Source organism: Colletes gigas, unplaced genomic scaffold (assembly GCF_013123115.1).
Source record: "Colletes gigas isolate AHSC1104 unplaced genomic scaffold, ASM1312311v1 Colletes_gigas_Sc00002, whole genome shotgun sequence".
Taxonomy (NCBI): domain Eukaryota; kingdom Metazoa; phylum Arthropoda; class Insecta; order Hymenoptera; family Colletidae; genus Colletes; species Colletes gigas.
This window is the reverse complement of record NW_025106631.1, coordinates 2,823,220-2,847,016: the sequence shown is the minus strand read 5'-3', so window position 1 is coordinate 2,847,016 and position 23,797 is coordinate 2,823,220. Positions and strand designations below refer to the sequence as shown.

Genomic DNA, 23,797 nt, shown 5'->3' with positions numbered 1-23,797 from the left:
TACTTCAAATATCATCTACAAACGAGTCACAAACAGCGATCTCACGTGGATGGAAAGCCTTCAAACGAGACTTACATAATTCTAGTCTAGTGGAACGATCAAGACGGTGCAAAAAAACAGATCTACCGCAATATCAACATTGTATCCCAGTGACACCCAAATAATCGAACACCTGCCATTTTTCTAAAGAATTGCATCCAGTATTTCGACGAGGATTTTCCAGTTTTTCGTGAACGTGAAGGGACAACGGGGGAGACGAGGTGGTGGAGGAGCAGGGAGAGGCTACGGTGGATTTATTGCTGGCCCCCCCTCCCCCTCCCAGGTGATATTTTTTCCTTGGCAACGGAGAACCGTCGCCAGCGAAGGGATCGGTTTACTTTTCACCGCCGAGATATATGCCCGTGTGGGTGTATGTGGAGCGCTCGCGACGCGTTATCGTTGAAAACCGCGGCAGAGGAGGCGAATACTCGGCTCGTGAACGTGTCGTCATACTTACAGAGCACACACGGGACTCCACCGATAAGACGGTCAGGTGAGACGCGGTCGTAAGACGCGAGGAACCCGGGGAACCCCGAATCTACGCATTTGAAATCGTCGACCTAGCGAAATAAAAGTCAAACTAGGAATTTTCATCGAACTCGTATCAAGATTGGAAGCCTTCTTAACCCTTTATGCTTCTAAAATTCATTTCAATATGGCTGCTCGAGTACAATCTCGTGACCCAAAGTGCGTCCATTATAAATAAATTTTTGCCACGTGACAAAAGATTCTTAAGTGTTCCTCGATTACGCGAACAATAATTATTTGTAAGATATATATTAATATTTGTTTAACCTTAGTCGTTGATAAATAAATTTCAAGGACGATAAGAGTCGAACATAAAATGTAAAATTGCTTTCCCTAGAAATATTGAATATATTTCCCTATTGTCGATCACAAATTCTTAATAATTTTGTTATGTTCTAGCAATGATCTTGGTAAATAAACTTTCTAAAGAGAGCCTAGCATAACCGACTGTACCAAACTGTTTATATACAACGCTCGATAACACCTTGCTATCTCTCGACCTTGTTGACTATTCTTTTCTACGAATCACTCTGGTTCATCTTCCCGAGCACCTGATAATTCCTTAATTTATTACACGTTGGGAGAAATAATTCAGTATCGAATCCGGAATCCGGAAGCCATGAAGCCTCGAAAAAAGACTATACAAAATGTATAAAAATATATTTTCGAAAGACACTATTCTAACTATAACTACTTCCTCACCAACCTCGAGAACTGATTTTTATTTATTTATTCCCACTCCCAATGTCCTTCAAAGTACCACCCACGTGTTTAAAGTGATTGGGGGTTATTTTATTTGCAGGCGAGGTACCTAACTTTTTGTAAAAATGAGATTCTCGATAAAAAAAAAATGGAGAAAATCGGGCCACGGCGGTGAACGTGCTACGCCAATGTACTCGTCCCAACCTTTAACCGAGATTAGCCGAGATATCGCGTTATCGCCGAAAATACACAGGGATGAAAAGTTTTCCAGCGTTCACCGACTCCTCCACGCCAGCTGGTCGTTTCCGTTCCCCTCGTCCCGGTTCCCCTGGCCACGTGGAACGCGTTCCCCCTGAAAACGTCACCCGAAAAAGGTCGCTGGTCCACGACAATTCCAATTTAAATATCCCTTTTTATTTAAAAATATCCGATTCGATACAGCACACTTCGAAAACACGCGCGTTACCGGGCGTTGCGCGCGCAGCCATCGCGTCCATCGATCGCTAACCTAAAAACTGCTCTCTCGATCTTGGCGCGTTCGGGCGCAGCAACCGGATCGAACAACGCTCAGAAAAGATTATTATCCTTTTCAAAAATATCTCCGACTTAAACACCTAGATACGCTTAACGTTTACGGGTTTAATATTTAGCACACTATTGTCTATGTACAAGGAACGACGCGTCGTCGCTTCGACCGTGTTTCCGTCCATCCAGCGCGATGGTTTTCTTCCTTCGACCGTGAATTTATTATCAGGCTGTTCGCTGAAAGTTGATCGAACTCTCGCCTGGTGGATTCTCGATGTCCACCATCTTGTATTCGCTCGAGAGTTTCACTATTCGAGCAGAGATGGGCAAAATTTATTCGAATAAAATGCTCATCGAGTTTTAAAAAAATAAAATTTTGATTCCATGATTGGAATCTTTTAAATTTTGTTCCAAGGATAAACAATAGAATTGTTCATCTCTGCTCTTTATTCACTGCCCCATGAAACAAAATGCTTTCCAAAGTTCCAAGCCATTTTGTTTCGTTGGCTCTCGTGTTTCGTTGAACGTAATTCGTATTTTTACTAATAGTTAACATTCTTTATACATCTGCAGAGTTGGGCAGATTCTATCCACGAACAGCGAACGAAAATTTTAAAATCATTCGTGGACGTCATTTTGGGGGGAAAAATCTAATTTACATTTAGCGTACGAACGAGTGTAAAATTTTTATTGGTTGCAGGTATCGTGGATAAAATTTACCAAACTGTTCGAAGAGCGAGGGTCTGGTATGGGGGCTGCTATCAGAGATGGGTGAAATTCTTATCTAGATAAAACCGACGATCAACGAACAATGGCGTTCGTTTCTCGTTGGAATCGAAAATTAAAAACTATATCGGAGCAATGTTTTGTCCATTTCTGCCCACTGGAGCAGGGCTGCCAAGCTCAGGGCATCTGCATAATAACGCGACAATTGTACAAGGTTATTCTAAGGTCAATCTAGCTCTGCCCAATCGAGAAGCTATATTTTCATTTGCAGAAGACATTTAGTCACTACTTTCAAAATGAAGGAGTCATGCAAAAGTATCTCCAAAGCAGCCCCGTCAACGACTCTCAAAAGCAAAATTCTCCATTGAACGCTAACAAACCCTTCGAAATTTAAATCACCATAAGTTTCTTGGGCCTTATACAGTCTCAGGCCCATCGCGTTTCCACGAGAAACAAGGACGAAACGATCGATGCCCGACGTTCTTTCTCCTCCCACGCGCTCCTTTCTCTCAACGTCCACACTGTTTCCGGTCCGTCGTCCATCCACACAGTTTCTAATCGATCCAGTTTCTACCGTTCCAGGAGCAGAGACTTTGGACGACGAAAACAACCCGGAATAAAGGAGGAAAGACTACGAACTCCGGACCCCGGACCCAGGATTCTGGATCTCGGATTCGGGACGCCATTGTTATTTACAAAGTCAGAGTTCCGCCAGTGGTTCGACAATAAATCTCTCGCACAAGTTTTTCGTCCAGCGTTCTGTTTACCCTCCACACTCCCCTATCCGTGGTTTATTCTTTGGTTCGTGGGTTTACGGACCCCTCGACGACGACGTTCCGTGCTCCGTTTCCGTCCAGGATTCGAGGCGAGAAAGCCTCTCTTTCGCGAGGTCGTTTCGCCGGTCCTCGAGCTGTCGCAACGACGGGAAACTACGGAGCGAACAAGAAAAAAAAGACCCGGGAAAAAAGATTCGTAAAGTTTACCGTCGTCGATACGCGAGGGGCAGCTGCGAGGCGGACGTGCGCGCCTATGGTCTTTCATCTTGTCATCGTCATCTCCGTGTCAGGATCCTCGCGATTTAAGAGGATATCGAGACTACCGTGGGTCTGTCCAGGTGACCGTTGTCGAGAATGATCTTGGGGGCGCCCGTGCTCGGCGAGGAATTGCCCAGGGTGACGATGTGGGGCGCGGCCAGCTGGTGATGATCAGGCGAGTGGCTCGCTGAGATCATCACCGGCGATCGATTCGCGCAGGGTGGCGACGGGCACTCGACTTTCGGCGAATGGGTCTCGAGGAGCTGCTGATGCTGATGCTGGTGGTGTTGCTGTTGCTGTTGCTGCTGTTGTTGCTGCTGGGACGCGATCGACTCGTAGTAGATCCCAGGGTTCGACTGGTACGAGACTATCCGATTCGAGGGCTGAAACGAACCGTACAGCGCGTTGCTGTAGGTCATTTTTGCTACTCCGGCGTGGCCCATCCTCAGCTCCCCGTAGGTATCTGTTGGAGCAAATAGACGCGTGTCACGGTCGTCGAGAATCTGGTTGAAGGAACCATTGGATCGGTTGATAAACGTGGCTGAACGAGCAGAAGTTTGGGAGCTCTTTAATAAAGAGATATAGTACTGCATCAATCAATTGTGAACACGGATTATTTGGAAAAATAGTTTATCTGTTGTGGAATGGGTTTCAAGGGAAAATACAAAATGGCGGGGTGAGGATTTAATGATATGTACTTTGACAGTAATTTCTGCATTATTTTTGGCGATCAGTTTGTTGATCGAGGAACTAGGAATGATTTTTACTGTTTTTGATAGTTTTTTAATGACGGAATAAATAAAAATTCTGTATAAACGATAGGTTTTATGATATTTTGAGCGCTTTGAATAATGTAATGTGATACTATCGTGGGTCAGAAATGACACAGACTCGTCAGAATGGACATCCCCAAGAATTCTATTTAAAAGACGACAGAATAAATAAAAATTCGGAATAATTTGATCGTTTTAAATAATCTACTGTAATACCATCAAAAATGACCCAAACCAGTCAGAATCGACATCCCCAAGGATTATATTTAAAAGACGACAGAATAAATAAAAATTCTGAACAAACGCTAATTTTTATGATAATTTGATAACACTTTGGATAATGCAATGTGATACTATCGCGGGTCAAAAATGACACAGACTCATCAAAATCGACACCCCCAATGTTTCTATTTAAAAGTCGACAGAATGAATAGTTTTGCCAATAATTTGATCGCTTCGAATAATGTAATGTGATAATATCGTGGATCAAAAATGACCCAAACCCGTCAGAATGAATATCCCCAAAGATTATATTTAAAAGACGCCAAAATGAATAATTCTGACAATAATTTGATAACTATGAATGATAATTTTGCACGTTTCAGCGACCAATGGTTCAGTTTTTGTAACATCGAGCGCAGAAACTCGTACTGTACGTACCCGGTTCCAATTTCAAGCTGATGTTGTTGTTGTTGGTGTTACTGTTATTGTTGTTGTTGTTGGTGTTCGAGCAAGCGGAACCGTTTCCGGGGATCGACGTGTCGGTGGTCTTCATGCCGCCCTTGGGCTTCCTCTTTCTCGTCTGGATGCTGTCCTTCTTCATGGTGGGCGGCCTAACCACGCCGTGCAATTTATAATAAAGACCGCAGGCGTTGCAAACCGGCTCGCCCATGGCGTTCCGACGCCACAACGACGTCATCGTCGTCTGACAATTACTGCACGAGGTGCCGACTCGCCTCGACGCCGACTGTGGAAACACGAAACCCTTTTTAAAGTACACGTCTAACCGCTCGTACTTCGACGGTCGAGAGAAATAAAAAAAAAAAAAGTACCGAGAGCTAGAATAATTCAGGAAAAAGGGCAACAATTCTAATTTGGATACAAATCTCGAAAGATGGATCAAAGATTTATTCCACAGACGTTAAAAACAGAATTAAAACTTTAAATAAAAATTTACTCGATCTAATAAATTCAAAAATCATTGGTAGGTATAAAATTTCAAATAACATAGAAAAGAATTGAAATTTTGATGAACTTCGAACAGTTTTTAAATTGCAAATATTCAAATGACAAAATTAAACAGTTCACGAGAGATTCGACCATATTTCTTTGATAAATGGATCCTGATCGTCGCTCGAGATCATCTCTGGATAGTTTAGTTCGTAGTAGGATGAAGGCTCGATTCAGAAAGAGAAGGAAAACGAGGAGAAAGAAGATCTTACGTCTACATTAACCTAGAATTAGACACGAGAAAATTAGACTCGACGGGCACCGTTTATTCTTAAAACAACCATAATTTTGCACTCTTGCAATTCTATACATGGTCGAGAACGATAGAAATATTTGAAACATTCGAGACCATTGTGTTACATTTCTCTAAATACGAAGGAACAGAAAAAAATGAAATTTATTTTCGACAATTTTACACAATCTTATCAATAAGAGATATTAGTATACACAGTGGTACGGAATATTGCAAATATTTCTTTCCAAACGAGAACTTAAAATTCAATTCAAACAACTTTATCGATTACATAATAATTTGTATCATTATAAACCTATTTATTTTAGAATGGTGCCTTCCAGAAAGTTTAGCAGTCTGGTCCCCCTCGAGTCTCATCTTCTCGCCGTAAAAATAGCGTTTCGTACAGAGACGGGCAAAATTCTTACTCGTTATTAACCCCTCAACGCTCATATTTCTCGAATCGACCAAGAATGATCAGTTTTCTTTATTCATTACAATTGAATAATTATTTTTGTTAATCACAATGTTGTATCTAGCGTATAACTTGAAGGAGAACAAATATAGTCATCCCTTAAACCATCAAATCAAACAAATATCGTTTTTCAAAGCAGTCAGACTAGGCATGAGCGTCAAGGGGTTGACCTAAACAAAAATCATCAAAAATAACATCGAAGAACAAAAGTAAAAAATTTCAATTTCAAGCTACCTCTCGCAGCGAGTAAAAATCTTAAATAAATCACCGTTTTGATCGATCGAACAAAAGTTTGCCCGCCTCTGGTTCTAACACGCTCGAAACACGAAACTGGTTCGTCGATCAAGAGTTTCCGGCCGCGACTCGGTCCACGGATTGGTCCACGGGTCAGAGACGGGCAAAATTCTAGTCTGCGTGAAAAATTTCCAACAACGAGTCAGAAACTGAACAACCACGAAGAAAACAATAGCGAAGAGAAATCGAAGCGAGCGCGCGCATACTGTCGATCTTTGAATAGAACTTTGCCCAATCTCTGGTCCAGGCCGCGCATATGGATTTCGTAAAGGAGATCGCGATCGTACCATGGGTATAGTGGCACCTCGAAGCAACGAGAAATTTTCTACCAGAAGTATTGCCGCCACGGAACGAGTCAACGGGCGCGAAACAAACGTCGTTCGCTGTCTTCGAGTAATTTCCAGGGACATTGATATATACACATGGAGGAACGAGCTGGGAGAAAGAATATGAAAAAGTGATTCCGTCGATGATCGAGAACGGATATCGAGAGTGTACGATCGGAACCAAATGATAGTAGAGAAAGGCTTGGTGGTTTGGAAAGACAGAGACAGAGAGTGAAAAAGAGAGAGAAGAGAGAGAGAGAGAGAGAGAGAGAGAGAGAGAGTGGGGGGGATAAACACCTACCAAACGGCGGCTCGATTTCTCCTCGAAGGCGCGACGGGTGCCACTATACCCACAGAAGCCTTTGTAGAAATCGCCCTGGTCCGCCACTGAAACAGAGACAGGATGACAAACGTTAGGGTTGCTTGTCTTTCTATGCGCGTGGAATTGTTCTCGACCCTCTCTCGAGACGCGCGACAATCGCGAGAAAGAAAAAAAAAAAAAGAATGGAAAAATACGAATAGAAATTGGAAACGCCTCGACAAAGGCACGATCGACGGGCGAATTTCCACACAGGCTCCTGTTGCTATACTCCTCGATCATTTTACCTCCTTTGTCGCCACTTTTGCCTTTGAAGCCGCCGGGGATCGCGGGCGGCGACGAGGAATCGTCGTTTGGGCTAATTTTCAGTCGATCAATCGTCATCGAGAATCGATCATATCGATATCGATATCGATATTACGTCTCGACCCATTCTCGACGGCTCTTTGCGACCAGAGTGCTATTACAAACTCGTGAACTCGTAACTTTTTACGATTTTAAGAAATTTATACAACTTACGAAACAATAACACGTTCACTGCCGGATCAAAAACAGTAGAATATTTTGCAAAAGTAAAATTTTGATTTTAGATCATTGTAAGCTACATAACCACATTTAATAAAGAATTACATCAAGATATAAAATCTTTATTGAAAATTAATTCCTCATTTTCATATATAGATTCTAATACATACATTATAGAAAAAAATAAAAATGATATAATTCAATATATACCAAAATATAAAATAAATAATTTTGTAGATAATATTATAATTAATATTATAATTGATGTATGTGAAATTGAAGAATAAACCAATAATTTTTTAATAGAAATAGAAGAAATTAAAACTATAATTATTGAATATAATATACTAATAATAATAATTATTATAACCTCAAACAATTCTCTTAATAAATATACTAAATGTAAAGGTTGAAGTTTTAAAATAGTTGAAAATATAAATAAATGCATTTTGATTTTAGATCATTGTAACCTACATAACCTAACATTTGTTTCAGGTTTTATTTCCGTAATCTTCTTAAAATTCACAAATTCTATTCAAATTTATTTCCCTCGCCGTCTTGACTTGAGAATTAATTTATTCTAGTATAATAATGGTAAATCCTGTGACCCATATGTGGGTGACGTGGCAGTGAAAGTGTTAGAGAACATGATAATCGTGAGAAAAAAAGATCGATTTCGACTGAAAATTGCTGGATCGACGGCCAACTCGGCGGAGGAATGGTCCTCGTCGCGCGCGATTGCTTCCGTTCTTACCAGTCGACGTGGCTGCTTGACCAAGGGTCGGTTCATTCCGTTCATCTTGTGGTAGAGACCGCATGCGTTGCACAGGTAATGGCCGGTACCGTCCCGTCGCCACAACGGGGTGGAAATTGCGCCGCAGTTCACGCACTCGCGGCCCTCCGTAAAGTATTCCGCCTCGATGTTGTGCACTGCGCGTTTCGTACATGTTCAAACAGGTGTCCTGCGTCCGCTGTCTTTCGCGGCCGAGGGAATAAAAACACGCGGCTTTGTCTGCTTCGAACGTTCAACGCCGCAAAAGGAGGAGTTTACTCGTGTCTCGGGGCTCCCCGAAGGCACTGTTTGCCAATTTCGGAATTTTTTTAGAAATAAGTACCGGACCTATCGAAACGAAACTGGGTCCATCGATCAACATACTTACGGAGATACTGTACGATTTTTTGCGTGCAATTCGCTGCAACAGCAAACGAGTACGCGGGGTGTTCGGATACATGCGAAACATAGAAATCGGGGACTCGCGTGTACTCTCGAATTTTTTGGGGGGAAAAGTACGGGAGATATCGAAACGAAACTTGGTGTGCTAGTTAACATACTTACGGAGATATTGCACGATTTTTTGCGTGCAATTTACTGCAATAGCAAACGAGTAGGCGGGGGTGTTAGGCTAGATGCGGAAGATCGAACCCAGGGACTCGCGTGTACTCTCGAATTTTTTTGGGGAAAAGTACGGGAGATATCGAAACGAAACTTGGTGTGCTACTTAACGTACTTACGGAGATACTGTACGATTTTTTGCGTGCAATTTACTGCAATAGCAAACGAGTAGGCAGGGGTGTTAGGCTACATGCGGAAAATCGAAGTCAAGGACTCGCGTGTACTCTCGAATTTTTTGGGGGAAAAGTATCGGAGGTATCGAAATGAAACTAGGTCCATCGATTAACATACTTACGAAGATGCTGTACGATTTTTTGCGTGCAATTCGCTGCAACAGCAAACGAGTACGCGGGGGTGTTCGGATACATGCGGAAAATCGAAACCTGGGACTCGCGTGTACTCTCGAATTTTTTGGGGGAAAAGTACTGGACCTATCGAAACGAAACTTGGTGTGCTAGTTAACGTACTTACGTAGATGCTACGTAAATTTTTTCGCCTGATTTACTTCAATATTAAATGGGGATATCGATAATATAATTGTAATAGAAATAATTTCCTTTTGTAAATTTTGAAAAATAAATTAAAATCGTATGATAGATGGTTGAGGTTGAAAGTAGCATAGGAAATATTGATTAAATTTGTGAGTTTATGAAATACGAAAACTCCAGGGATTGGAATGGTGCTAACGCCTTGAGCGAAGCTATATTGTGTCGAAAACATTTGACGTGCGTGGATGGTTGGGTAGAGGGGGTGGAGAAAGGGAGGGGAGGGGTTAAGAAATAGAGTAAGGTGATTAAAGTTATCAAATTTTCCATGCTTTTTCAACGCCTCGAGGTTAATTAGTTTGCATTCTAGGGCTCACAACCGCCACGTGTCGTCGAAACAAATATTTTTATCGTCGTTGACACGATTCAGAACCATAATTATTAGGTTTAGAAAATCCAATTCGACTATATTTACTATCATCTAAGTATCGGTTTTCTTATACGACTATCGGTTGCAAAATAATTTGTCAGGCATGTAATTGCTGTAAATCGAAGCAGCAGGAAAGTACCAGCGAAACGAAATGCGCGTGTACGTCGAGGAGGAAGGATGCAGGAAACGTAACAACACGCGACAGAGGATGTAGATGGACACGGTGTTATCAGAATTTCCGGCGTGTGGCGATAATAATAACTAACAACCGCTGCTGGACGCCGGGAATATTGCTTCTGTGCGTATCGTATGGTCCTCGAAAGAGATCGAGGAAACGCCAGAATTCACAGAACCACAAAAATAAAAAAAAAATCACGACAAATCGAAATATTAACAATGATCGAAAAATCGTAAGAAAGATAAAAAAATTGCAAAATTACAAGTTTATGGGTTATTCTAAGAGAAAATAATATTTCTGTTGAGGATACCATATGCCTGTTTAAATATGGAATCTTTCTCTCGAACGAATTTTTTGGTGAAAAAAAAAGAATTTCAGATCGTTTTGAAAAATTATTTTTAGTTGAGGGGCTCAATTACAATCATTTTTGGTGGATAGACATACCCACGAAATCCTACGCATTTTCGAGAAAAAAAATTCAATAGGTGGACAAATTTTTCGGCAAAAATGAAAAATTTCAAATCGTTTTGAAAAAATTATTTTTAGTTGGGGGGGGTCAATTAGAATCATTTTCGGTCAATAGACATACCCCCGAAATCCTACGCAGTATCAGGGAAAAAAATTCCTAATTGAAAATATAATGTGAAATCTCATGCTCACGTTTAAAAAATCATAACTTCTGAACGGATTGGACGATTTTAAAGTTTCAAGAAGCAAACGACGCGTATTTTAGTGAAGAATATGTAAAAAAATTTTAAATGTTGGAAAATTTGGTCCTCAACCACGTAATGTGAGAAAAACCCCATAAAAGTGGTCCAATTTTCAAACGACCATAACTCCTATAATAGTGAATATATTTCGATGAAATTTATTTCTGAAGTAGAGCTCATGGATACCTACGAAAAAGTATTAGATAAAATTCCCGTACAGTGTCGAACAAATTTATTAAAAATCAAAAACGAATTCTTATGAAAAATCGACAGGGGGTAGATGCCTAAATTTTTCGGCGAAAATGAAAAATTTCAAATCGTTCTGAAAAAATTATTTTCGTTTACAGGAGTCAATTACAATAATTTTTGGTCAATACACATATCCAAGAAATCCTACGCACTTTCGAGAAAAAAATTCGAGTAGATGCGAAATTCTTAGACAAAATTAAAAGTTTTCGAATCGTTCTAAAAAAATTATATTTAATTGCAGGGGTCAATTACAATCAATTTTGGTCATTAGACATAGTCCCGAAATCCTATCGACTTTTGAGAAAAAAATTCGAGTAGATGTGAAATTCTTCGACAAAATTAAAAGTTTTCGAATCATTCTAAAAAAATTATATTTAATTGCAGGGGTCAATTACAATCAATTTTGGTCATTAGACATACTCCCGAAATCCTATCCACTTTTGAGAAAAAAATTCGAGTAAGTGTGAAATTTTTGGACAAAATTAAAAGTTTTCAAACCGTTCTAAAAAAATTATATTTAGTTGCAAGGGCCAATTACAATCAATTTTGGTCATTAGACATAGTCCCGAAATCCTACCCACTTTCGGGGAAAAAAATTCGAAAAGTTGTGTGATTTTTCGACAAAATTAAAAAATTTCAAATCGTTTTGAAAAAATTATTCTTAGTTACAGGGGTCAATTACAATCAATTTTGGTCATTAGACATACCCCCGAAATCCTACCCACTTTTGAGAAAAAAAAGTTCCTAATTGAAAATATAATATAGTTCCTCGAAATGTCATGTTTATGTTTAAAAAATCATAACTTCTGAACGGATTGAAGGATTTTGAAGTTTCAAGAAGCAATCAACGCGTATTTTAGTGAAGAATATTCAGAAATTTTAACAATGTTCATAAAATTGTTCCTCAACCATATAAAGTAGTCTGTGAAAAATTGTGGGTGGTCTGAGGTTGATGATTGATTAGTTTATATGTTACGGATCATTTGCACCGAATTCCCATGTAAGCCACACACTGTGCGCCGATGAGAAACGCTTATACGTCTCTGGTTACTTCACCAGAGACGGAGTCGTAACAGAGAGGACGAAGAGGTCAGCGTACGGCAGCCGCGCATCCGGCAGAAACGAGACTGGGAAGCAATTGGATATCGCATATAGGTAAGCAACGAGTCGCTGACGTCGGCGACGCTCATCGCGAACGCTGTCCGTTCAGCAACGGACGCTCCGTGGCTCGTATTCCGTTCTCGTACCGCTTTCAGACGCCACCCTTGACCCATTCACGCACGCGAGAAACGATCAAACTCGTCCATCGCAAACTTGCGCCACAAACGCGGAAGGAAACAAAATCAAAATTTCACAGCGTTTCCCTATTTACGCCAAATGCATTCCCGTTCCTAGCAATTGGACAACAAATTTCTATTTACATCCCTCGGATGACCAGCATCCTGTTTACTGTTGTTATTGGCCATCGATAAGCCACTGAGCCAATTACAAAAGATATTACTCAGTGCACTTTCCAGTGCAAAGGTTGTTTTGACGCAAAGTCAGACCTCTAAGTCATTAGGCTACTTGAGTCATCCTCTCCTAAATTGTACCCTTTGTCACAGGCGTATAGGACATGACGTCACTTTTCTTTCAGGTTGATATGCAAGAAAAACATAGTAGCTAACTCGGAATGAACAAACAAAATTTTTTAAACTGCAATTATTAATTAATTCCAGAAACATTTTGAAACAAACTACAAAATCTGTGTGTCAAAATTATTCTAGCCATTCTATCAGGGACGCAGAGAAACAAGGGCTGCTATTGGTGGAATTAAACCACAATTATTAATTAATTCCAAAAACATTGTGACCACATTAAACCACAAAATTTGTGTGTCAAAATCATTTTAGCCATTCTATCAGAGATGCAGAGAAACAAGAGCTGCTATTGGTGGAATTAAACCACAGTTATTAAATAATTCCAGAAACACTGTGAAACACACCACAAAATCTGTGTGTAAAAATCATTCTAGCCATTCTATGAGGGATGCAGAGAAACAAGGGCTGTGATTGGTGGAATTGAACCGGGCCTACCTCGAGCTCCGCGATTGGCTGGTCTCCGTGAAATTTGGCGGGTGCTATGAAACGTGAGACCGGAGAATGCTCGGGTCGAATTTATTGTTCTAATATTCGAGCAACGCAACGAAAACACGTCGATTCTTCGTAACCGAATATTCCACGGCGTCGCGGGCTCCGAGGAAAATGACGAAGCGACAAGGAATGAGAATAGGAGGGTCGAATTACGCAGGGAGACGAGAGGAGAGGAGTCGAAGGAGACGAGGGGACACTGGATAAGGAGAGGAACGCAGACACAAAAGCGCCCGAAGAACGGGGGGGGGGGAGGCTCGGAGATAAGGAAGAGGAGGAAGAGGTCAGAGGACAACGGGAGTCGATGAGAGTGGAGCAGCAATCGGATATAACGCGGGGAAAGGTGCTGACGGGTAAACCGACCTCGCAGGTAACCGTACTTTGCAACCCAAGAAACTCTCCCATGCTCGCAGATTTTCGTGATACTTTGCAGGCTCGTAGATCCGTGCACACGGCGACCGTAACCCGAGTTATGTGGATGATGAGTCAGGCACGAGAATAGGAGCATGAAATTTGGCAAAATTGCTCGGTAAGTTATATTCCGGTAAGAAATTGTTGCATTCGAAAGGGGGACTGTGGTCTAGTGACGAAAGTGGGAGAGGCTAGGGACATTTTGTCTTGGGTTCGAATCTCGTGATATTTGATAATTTTTATTATTTTTCACAAAGCTTCAGATTGTTTCAACTGCATATTTATTAAATGGATACTTTAAATACCGTCTTAATTGGATTTTTAAACACTTAATGCTGTTTTCTATTTGCTGCTATTGATCCCCCCCATTTCTCCCCTAGATACGACGCAATTTTAAATTCTAATGACCTTTTTAAGAAGTTACGTCATGGAGAAGTGATAAATGTAGACGATTGGGGGTTTTGTGTGTGGTCCAGTGACGAACGCGAGAGGCTAGGGACATTTTGTCCAGGGCTCGACTCTTGTATCATATATTGCTAATATCTAAGTGGAAATATTTGATAATTTTTGCTATTTTACACAAAGCTTCAGATTGTTTTAACTGCATATTTATTAACTGGGTTCTTAAAAACTTAATGCTGTTTTCTATCTTTTGTTATAGACCCCTCCCATTTCTCCCCTAGATACGACACAATTTTAAATCTCGAGCTTGATATTTAAGTTCTAATGACCTTTTTAAGAAGTTACGTCATGGAGAAGTGATAATGTCGACGATTGAGGGTTCTGTGTGTGGTCTAGTGACGAACGCGAGAGGCTAGGGACATTTTGTCCAGGGCTCGAATCTCGTGTCATATATTGCTAATATCTAAGTGGAAATATTTGATAATTTTTGCTATTTTTCACGAAGCTTCAGATTGTTTCAACTGCTTTAAACACCGCCTTAACTGGGTTCTTGAAAACTTAATGCTGTTTTCTATCTTTTGCTATCGATCTCCCCTCCATTTCTCCCCTAGGTACAACGCAATTTAAAATCTCGAACTTATTTAAATTCTAATGATTAGACTGCGGATGTTTATGCATTTATGGGAAATTTCAATCCTCAAAAAACTACAGGATGCATAAGAAATACTTAAAGTAAGATACGAATTATTATATTTAGGGGTTGAGACTCTGCGAAGCTTCCGTTTCATTAATTCTATTAATAAAAATGTGAATTTGCATAAAGATCCGCAGTCTACTAATGTCCTTTTTAAGAAGTTACGTCATGGAGAAGTGACAATTGAGGGTTTTGTGAGTTGGTATATAATACTAAGGGTTGGTTATGTGTACCAAAAGGGTGGTACCACGTTTATAAAGCGATATTATCATAGAAGCGAGTGTTTTCATTCGATATGGGGGACGATTGTGACCAGAAAGTGGACATGACTATTGAGTCGAGTTTCCGTGACGGAAACAAGACAATGGCGGGGCGGTGTAACAGGTGTTGGACGCCGTAGACGCTGTACACGCGTTAAGAGGTCCTCGAGTCGGTAGCGAGCGTGTTCAAAGTCTAGGTTAAATTAAGGAAGGCCACGTGCAGATCCGCCGTGGCTCCGACCGCGCCAGGGGGACGTTTGGGGCTCGAGGGTGGTCTGGCAGGCGAGGTTAACGTTAGATCGAGGCCACGCGCTCTGGCGTCGCCGGTGCCGCGGTAGAAAGCCACTCGAGATCGCGGTATGTTAAAAGCCCGCATTCCCCGATGGCGCATGGAAACCGCAGACACCCGAGACGCTTCCCAAAAGAAGCCACCACTTCAAAAGCTTTTTCGACTTCTCCCATATATCCCTCAGACGACCCTGTACCGCATCCCTGCGTTACTCTCTGTAACCACCCGCTTCTGCATTTTCTCTCGATCCTCGTCCTATCTCCTTCCGGGGACTCGCTGTTCCAGAATGTTTCATCCTGTTTACATCGATTGTCGATATACTCTTTACACAACAGGGCTGCTTTCAAACTGATGATCTCATCGTTTACCCTGACTCACGCTCGAACCTTGACCACTGTCTCATTTTCTATTATTCACCGTAAGAGGTTCGTCTCTTTGGTCGATGCATCGAATTTAGTTTACAGGCTCGCGTAGCCATAAACACTGTTCTCTAGTTGGTATTCCGATTTTAGGAGATTATTTAGAGCACAATAGAGGAAGTAAAATATGAAAATGACTTCGAGGAAACCGATTTATATTTACGTAGCAAATGGGGGAGGATATGAATGTTAATTGCAAAGGATGTAAACTTCCCACGCGTTGTTCGATTGTTCGATTACTCGATGCATCGAATTTAATTTACAGGCTGGCGTAGCCACGAACACTGTTCTCTAGTTGGTATTCCGATTTTTGGTAATTATTTACAGCACAATAGAGGAACTAAAAAATGAAAATGACTTCGAGGAAACGTAGCAAATGGGGAAGAATATGAATGTTAACGCAAAGGATGTAAACTTCCCACGCGTTGTTCGATTGTTCGATTACTCGATTGTTCTTTTCGACGTGTTCGAGTTTAATCGTGAGTAGCGCGACCCTCGCGACGTCTCGAGACACTCGATACGGGAGAGAGCATGATCGTCAGAGTGCTCGATTACGCTCACCGAGGTACGTTCGCGCGCCCCGCCACCATCCACGCCGCGCCAAGATACCGTTGAAATTATCTCAAATTCGCGGTCCCGGGGCAGCTAGATATACGCAGGCCTGCTATCGTTCCTCTCTGTATCGCGCGTAGACAAAACTAGATTAGAAACGAGCATTGTCTAGGTCAGGGTCGGCGTGTATCAATCCCTCTTTCGATACCGTGAGATCGCGCAGCACGCGACCACCGACTTTGTTGACAATTTTCCGCGCGCGATCGCTACGTGCAACGAACGTGTACTGCATGCATCGAAGAAAATTAACCCCTGCGGAATCCAGACCCAACGATCAGAATTTCTAGCCTGATTTCAAGATTCTTTCGCTTGGAAATTAGAATATAATCGTAAATAGGACGTAAAAATGGCCCCTGGATTTATCTGATCAAATATAGGATCGAAAATTTAAGGTTATTTTGATCGTAGAAATTTCTCTGAGTTTTAAAATTCTTAATTTCAACAATGTTTTCTTATTTTTAACTGTTATAACAAGAAAGTCTCGAAATGTAGCGTGATCGCTACATGGAACGAACATGTATTGCATGCATCATAGAAAATTAAACCCTGCGCAATCCAGACCCAACAATCAGAATTTCTAGTCTGATTTCAAGATTCTTTCGTTGGAAATTAGAATATAATCGTAAATAGGACGTAAAAATGGCCCCTGAATTTATCTGATCAAATATAGGATCGAAAATTTAAGGTTATTTTGATCGTAGAAATTTCTCTGAGCTCCAAAATTCTTAATTTCAACAATGTTTTCTTATTTTTAACTGTTATAAGAAGAAAGTCCCGAACTCTTTGAGTTTGCAGACGATTTTGTAACATGTATTGCATGCATCAAAGAAAATTACCCCCTGTGGAATCCAGACCCAACAATCAGAATTTCTAGCCTGATTTCATGATTCTTTCGCTTGGAAATTAGAATAGAATCGTAAATAGGACGTAAAAATGGCCCCTGATCAAATATAACCTCGAAAATTTCAGGATATTTTGATCGTAGAAATTTCTCTGAGCTCCAAAATTCTTAATTTCAACAATGTTTTCTTATTTTTTACTGTTATAATAAGAAAGTCTCGAACTCTTTGAGTTTGCAGACGATTTTGTAACATGTATTGCATGCACCAAAGAAAATTACCCCCTGCGAAATTCAGACCCAACAATCAGAATTTCTAGCCAGATTTCATGATTCTTTCGCTTGGAAATTAGAATAGAATCGTAAATAGGACGTAAAAATGGCCCCTGATCAAATATAGGCTCGAAAATTTAAGGTTATTTTGATCGTAGATATTTCTCTGAGCTCTAAAATTCTTAATTTCAACAATGTTTTCTTATTTTTTACTGTTATAATAAGAAAGTCTCGAACTCTTTGAGTTTGCAGACGATTTTGTAACATGTATTGCATGCACCAAAGAAAATTACCCCCTGCGAAATTCAGACCCAACAATCAGAATTTCTAGCCAGATTTCATGATTCTTTCGCTTGGAAATTAGAATATAATCGTAAATAGGACGTAAAAATGGCCCCTGATCAAATATAACCTCGAAAATTTCAGGATATTTTGATCGTAGAAATTTCTCTGAGCTCCAAAATTCTTAATTTCAACAATGTTTTCTTATTTTTAACTGTTATAAGAAGAAAGTCCCGAACTCTTTGAGTTTGCCGACGATTTTGTAACATGTATTGCATGCATCAAAGAAAATTACCCCTTGCGCAATCCAGACCCAACAATCGGAATTTCTAGCCTGATTTCAAGATTCTTTCGCTTGGAAATTAGAATATAATCGTAAATAGGACGTAAAAATGGCCCCTGATCAAATATAACCTCGAAAATTTGAGGTTATTTTGATCGTAGAAATTTCTCTGAGCTCTAAAATTTTTAATTTCAAAAACGTGTGAGGAAGTTGACTTCCTCGAGACTAGTTTTTAAAGGGTCCTGCGCGCGCATGGCAGAAGAGGAAGTCAGGTTTTTGGAAACACGTGCGATTAGTGTGAAAAGTGTAAAAGACGATCGAGAATAAACATCGAATGTAGATTCTTTCGCAGAGAAGCTCTTCGCGTTGTTCTTGACTGGCCCCCTTTTGGTATTCCCCATAATTGGAAAATTATAATATTATAAAATTATAAAATTATGAAGTTATAAAATTATAAAATTATAAAGTTATAAAATTATAAAATTATAACATTATAAACGTTTTCTTATTTTTAACTGTTCTAACAAGAAAGTCTCGAACTCTCTGAGTTTGCAGACGATTTTGGCGGGAAATTTTGCGCGCGAAGATTGAAATTCGCGCGACGTGTGTGGTTCTGCTGAAAACCGTTGTAATTAGAACTCGAAACGTTCACCTTCGGACACGTGGAAGGCATAACGAGAGACTCTGTAACGCGACACGTTTCCCAGCCGAGGACGAGCAGGGAAATTAGTCACGAGTGGTGGGTGTACACGGTTGGTTTTCGAATTTCCCAAGCGTCTGGACGTGGGGGACGATCGAATCCTTTTCCCCGTTATTTACGATCCGTGCAACACGATCCATCGTTCGCGTTCTCTCCAATCGACCACGATTTATCGTTGTTTCGAGAGACCCAGGGTCCCCCGTAAGTCGAGACTTGGGAAATCCTCGACACGGTTCTTTGAAAATCTTCGAATCGTCGAGTTTGATAAACCGTGGCACCGAATTTTTTGTTACCAACCAACGAATGCTGATCGAGACAAAATTTTGCAGCGTGATTTTAAAATTTTCAATATAATTTGAAAAGATAGATTTATTAGAGCCTCCAAGAATTGTACGATATTTATTTCAGACATTGTTCGATATTTTTTTTCCTCTGTAATTAGAAACAAAATGGCTGACGCTTGTAGTTTCTCGTTCGAAGTCGAAGAGAGGTTAGTTTCAGCGAGATTTGTGCAAAATTTTATCAAAATTGGCACTCGATGGTTGATAATTATCCCTAAAATGCTGTTGAATTCGTCTAGTTTGCACCAAGAGTATCGAGTTCGTAAGAAATACGAATAAAACATAAATAAACGAGTACTTTGGGTACTCGACATTGTCTAGGGATAACGGAAGCGCGAATTGGAAAAATAAGCTGTGTATTTAACCCGTAATTAGTTCTTATCTACGAGACACAAGAAAACAGAGGGAGTACAGCTTAGAATTTCGTTGTTTCGAGAATACACGAGCGTTTACAGCGTTTGCATGGCATTTAATACGCGTACCGAGACGCCATGTTGAAAAGTATCGCGAACTTAATACTCGATACGCTATCGTTTGCACCGCAATTTTGTTCCCAGTCGAATAAGGTCACCTCGCCAATAATAGATCGGAGAAATTGTTTAATTTTTAATTTTATTAAAATCTCCAAGAATGAGAATATTTATTATGATCAGACATCTTTACGTCTTTCTCGTGGATCAGGTGGTTCTTGATCATCAAAATTTAACACTTTGACTGCCATGTCACCCCTATACATATATGGGTGACAGAACTTTTAACAGTGAAACTAAAACAATTAATTCTCAAGTTGAAATGTTAAAGGAAATAAATTTTAACAAGCTTCGTAAATTTTAATGTGGTCACAAAAGTAACTACTACGACAACTGTTAAGTTGTGTAGTTTAGAATTGCCTAGAATCAAAGTATTGGTCTCGTAAACAATTTTAGAATTTTAGATTGGCAGTCAACGTGTTAATAATTATAAGTACTAGTATTAGAGCAGGGTTAGGTTTCAATTATTATCAGATTTTGTCCTGCTAGCAATTTAGAGGATATCAATCTTTATAGAAAAAAGTTATTTAATAATAAGAATATTTAGTTTTCATATATCCAGTGAAAATTATTAATAATTGTATTTAATTTTTAGCTTTATAGTAAAAATTGACTAGATAGCCACAAAAACTGGCTAAAATTTTTCTTCTATTTGGAAGTTGAGAAGCATGTGAGCATTGTACTGTTCGAAGCTAGAAAGATGACAACAGTAAAGAATGCCAAAATGGTTGATGCATCATCTATCAAGGAAACAAGCTAGAATGTGAAACAGAGAGAAAAAGAGTCACGAACATAGGGACATTTTGTCCATCGAGAGACTCTCAACTATCCCACTAGCCATCTTTCCAGCTTTAAACAGTAGGAGCCAAACAATTACAACCAAAGAGGACTAATGGTTAAATGAGACCCATGGGGCACGAGGTGACCATATTTGACCAAATCTGCTACCCAGAGTGCAATGTATCGAGTATCACGTGGTTGGTACGCGTATCAAACGTTCGAATCGAAGGTGTGGTCGAAAAGATTGACCGAAAACGAAAACGCAAACGAAAACGAGAACGAAAACGAGAACGAAAAGGGTGACGGTCGTGGCGGGTGTAAAAATGAGGAAATTTGAAAATGATACTCACTGCCGCTAAGAGTGGTGGTGGTGGTGAGCTGGTGCTGCGTGTGGGTCGGCGGCGGGTTGACTGTTTGGCGTCTGGAGGGCGTCGCGTACTGCGTCCCCAGGGTGTCGTCCGAGGACGGGACGTAGGTCCAGGCGGTGGCGTTCACCGCTGCCCCGCCCCCGTTGTTCGTCTGTTGCGTGGGGTAGGACGGGCTGTAGCCGCGGAAGCTCGGTCTGCCGCAGAACGGTTGCGAAAACCCAGGCAGGGCCTGATGAGTCACCGTGCCTGACGTCTTGTCGCTGCCACCGTAGTCCTCGGAGATCCCGGAGAGACCTGTGTTCAGACCTGACACCAAAAACCGTTTCCTTCAGTTATCTCTCTCGCTCCAGAGGAAAAATTTCTACAGGGGGAACACCTTGGATAAACGGGACTATTTTATACTCGAATAAAACATTTTGCACTCCGAATTATATTTCAATTTTTTTATCAGCAGCTCTCGACGCCTTTAAGTGTTTTATTTGAAATTTACCTGTTAAAATATCTGTTGTTGGGTTTTGTAACTTTCAAGTGTAAATATATCTCTTTGGTTTGGACTTGACGAGGGAGCTTCTGAGATAAAAATTGATGTCGAATCACACTCGATATAGAAGTGCAAAGGGTTAGTTCGTAGATAAAAATACACTGTTAGATTTTATCTTAGTGATGAGTCCAGTTTCCAATGAAACAAGTGTATGTTGAAGAATGTAAATTCTACGTATGAAGATGGAAGATTTTGATTGCACAAAGCAAAAGATCCTCCACTGGGGAGACTTGCGAAATTTCTGAGAGTCTGGTAAAGACGAAACTGACAATTTCTAATATTGTATGAATTTTTGTTTAATCATCGTGATTACCTTGAGCGTTCCAGAGCTGCTGAGGGGAGGTTGGCAGTTCCGTGGGGCTGCCCGTCATGTACGGAAGAGCGTAAGTGCCTCCGCCAGCCCCCGCTGTGGTGGCAGTCGTCATGGTGCCAACTCCACTTATGGTGCGATACAACGGACTAAAACAATGCATAGAACAATAAAAATAAAAATTGTTGTGCAACAAAAATAAAAAATAAATAGAGGAAGGTTGCCCTCAAACTACAGTTCTTAACTTTTGAGAATAGTTTTGGGAACACTGGTCTACGAAATCAATCAAGATCCTCCCTATTTGCAATAATAATAATAATAATAATAAACTTAAAATAATCGTGTTTTCATCGAAATTTCATCGACAATGCTTGGATGGTGACGAAGATCGTATGAAATAATATCGATAGCGCTAAAAAATGGTGCAAAATAACCGATCGTAGTCGCCAGAGCCCCCCCTCGAGGATTGACGCCTCCGCCCATGGGATTTGGCCAGCACGCGACCGAAAACTCGTCGACCAAAGCGATTCGATACGGCCGTAAAGCGAGTCCGGGCCGCGTTTGTTGGCTAATTGTCCCGCAGGAGGCCGGAAACGAGAACCGTTCTCCGATTCATCGGTCCGTAAATGCGGGCGCGTGCCAAACCAGGACGTTTTTCGATGTACCCCGGCGACCAGCTACTACCGTGAACACAACTACTCCATTACCATTACCCACTGCCATTACCGTCGCTATTACCACTTTGCTATACCGTTACCATTAGCATCGACCACTATACCTGGGGACTCGCGTCGAACCGTTCCCCGGAAACCCCGCGAATCCGGGAAATATTGGCCCCGAGACTAAAACTGGACAAACTTCCTCTTCGTTTTTTGCTCCTCGAAAGCAATACTAAGTCACAGACGAAATTATTAAAATTGTAAAATGGATGATATTTGACTATCATGTTCTACTATTTTTGTATACTATTGGGGCTTGTAGATATGTATAGGATTGATTCTGTTAGAGAAGTTGAGGGTTAATTGTGGTTGTTGCAATAGTGTTTTTAAGATGGGATTTAACAGTTGTATATTCTGGTTCCGCGCAAGTTCAGCTTTGAAAGGAGTTGTTTTAAGAATATTATATTGCAAATACGGAGTAAATGAATAAGAGAAGTTTGAAAACTCTGTGTCGAACTAAACTCGAAGACTGACTGGAACCAAATATCCCTAGATTGACACTAGGTTAATGAAACGTGTAATTTAACAATTTTCAGATTCCCAAAATGGCGTTACCACTGCTTATAAATATTATTCCTTAGCAATTTCTATTCGATTGCACTTCAACCTGATTGCAATAAAAATGCACATCAAATTTTCCATTTTTCAACCTTCGTTCAACACGTTCGTCAACTATGTCTAGTGTTTAAATGAATGAAACTGAAAATTGGAAATTCAATTACGATGACTGTTAATAGAACGAATTGCAATAAAAATGCACATCTAATTTTCATTTTTCAACTTTTGTTTAACATGTTCGTCGATCATACTTAGTGTATAAATGAATGAAACTAAAAATTGGAAATTCAATTACGATGACTGTCAATTGAACGAATTGCAATAAAAAATTTTGTTTTTGTATTGCGACGAGACATGTTTGGACGAGTCACACACTGTCTCTAACTACACATGTATAAAGACCGCCATTAGTCGAGTGTTATTAGCCAAGTGTATCGATATTGTATTCGAAATATAGACAATTATTTGTGGCATAAATCCCTGTGCACTAAATAATCCAACAACTATACCTAGCGTTTAACTTAATAAAACTGAAAATTGGAATGTCAATTACTACGATCGAGACGCGTTCGTGGTGGTCGCCATTGCGCAACGGACGCGCACGCGTGAGATGTTGAAAATAACGGTCCGCGGCTACGAGGAGGCGAGGATCGTGCGCGCGCCAGTTTCCAATTTATCGCGCGGGACGCGGCAACTGTCGATTCGCGCGGCCTTGGCGCTTCTCGCGACTCGTCGGGACACGTATGGACACGTACGGATCGGCCGGTACGTGCTCCGCCGATCGCCTCGCGAATTCTCCCGGAACGACGGCTGTTCGAGGAACGACGTTTACCGTAAAAAAATAAAAAAAACCAACATCGATAACGAAAACGCGTCGCGACGACC

At 40.7% G+C, this 23,797-nt stretch overlaps 1 protein-coding gene across 2 annotated transcripts in view; it reads right to left on the bottom strand.

Moving 5' to 3' along the window:
• Positions 1–1,574: 1,574 nt before the first annotated feature.
• The window catches only part of LOC122398795 (box A-binding factor-like), a 70,729-nt gene continuing 48,506 nt past the window's right edge, over positions 1,575–23,797 (bottom strand). The window contains exons 5-9 of one of the 2 annotated variants that reach the window (XM_043398998.1): positions 21,639–21,784; positions 20,767–21,090; positions 8,483–8,658; positions 4,988–5,294; positions 1,575–4,017 (exon numbers count right to left, since the gene is read on the bottom strand). In XM_043398998.1, coding sequence (XP_043254933.1) covers positions 3,599–4,017; positions 4,988–5,294; positions 8,483–8,658; positions 20,767–21,090; positions 21,639–21,784 — 1,372 coding nt within the window. In that variant the 3' untranslated portion in view covers positions 1,575–3,598. Of the gene's footprint in view, positions 4,018–4,987; positions 5,295–7,185; positions 7,272–8,482; positions 8,659–20,766; positions 21,091–21,638; positions 21,785–23,797 lie in introns of both variants that reach the window. The other variant, XM_043399007.1, reaches the window with a different exon arrangement.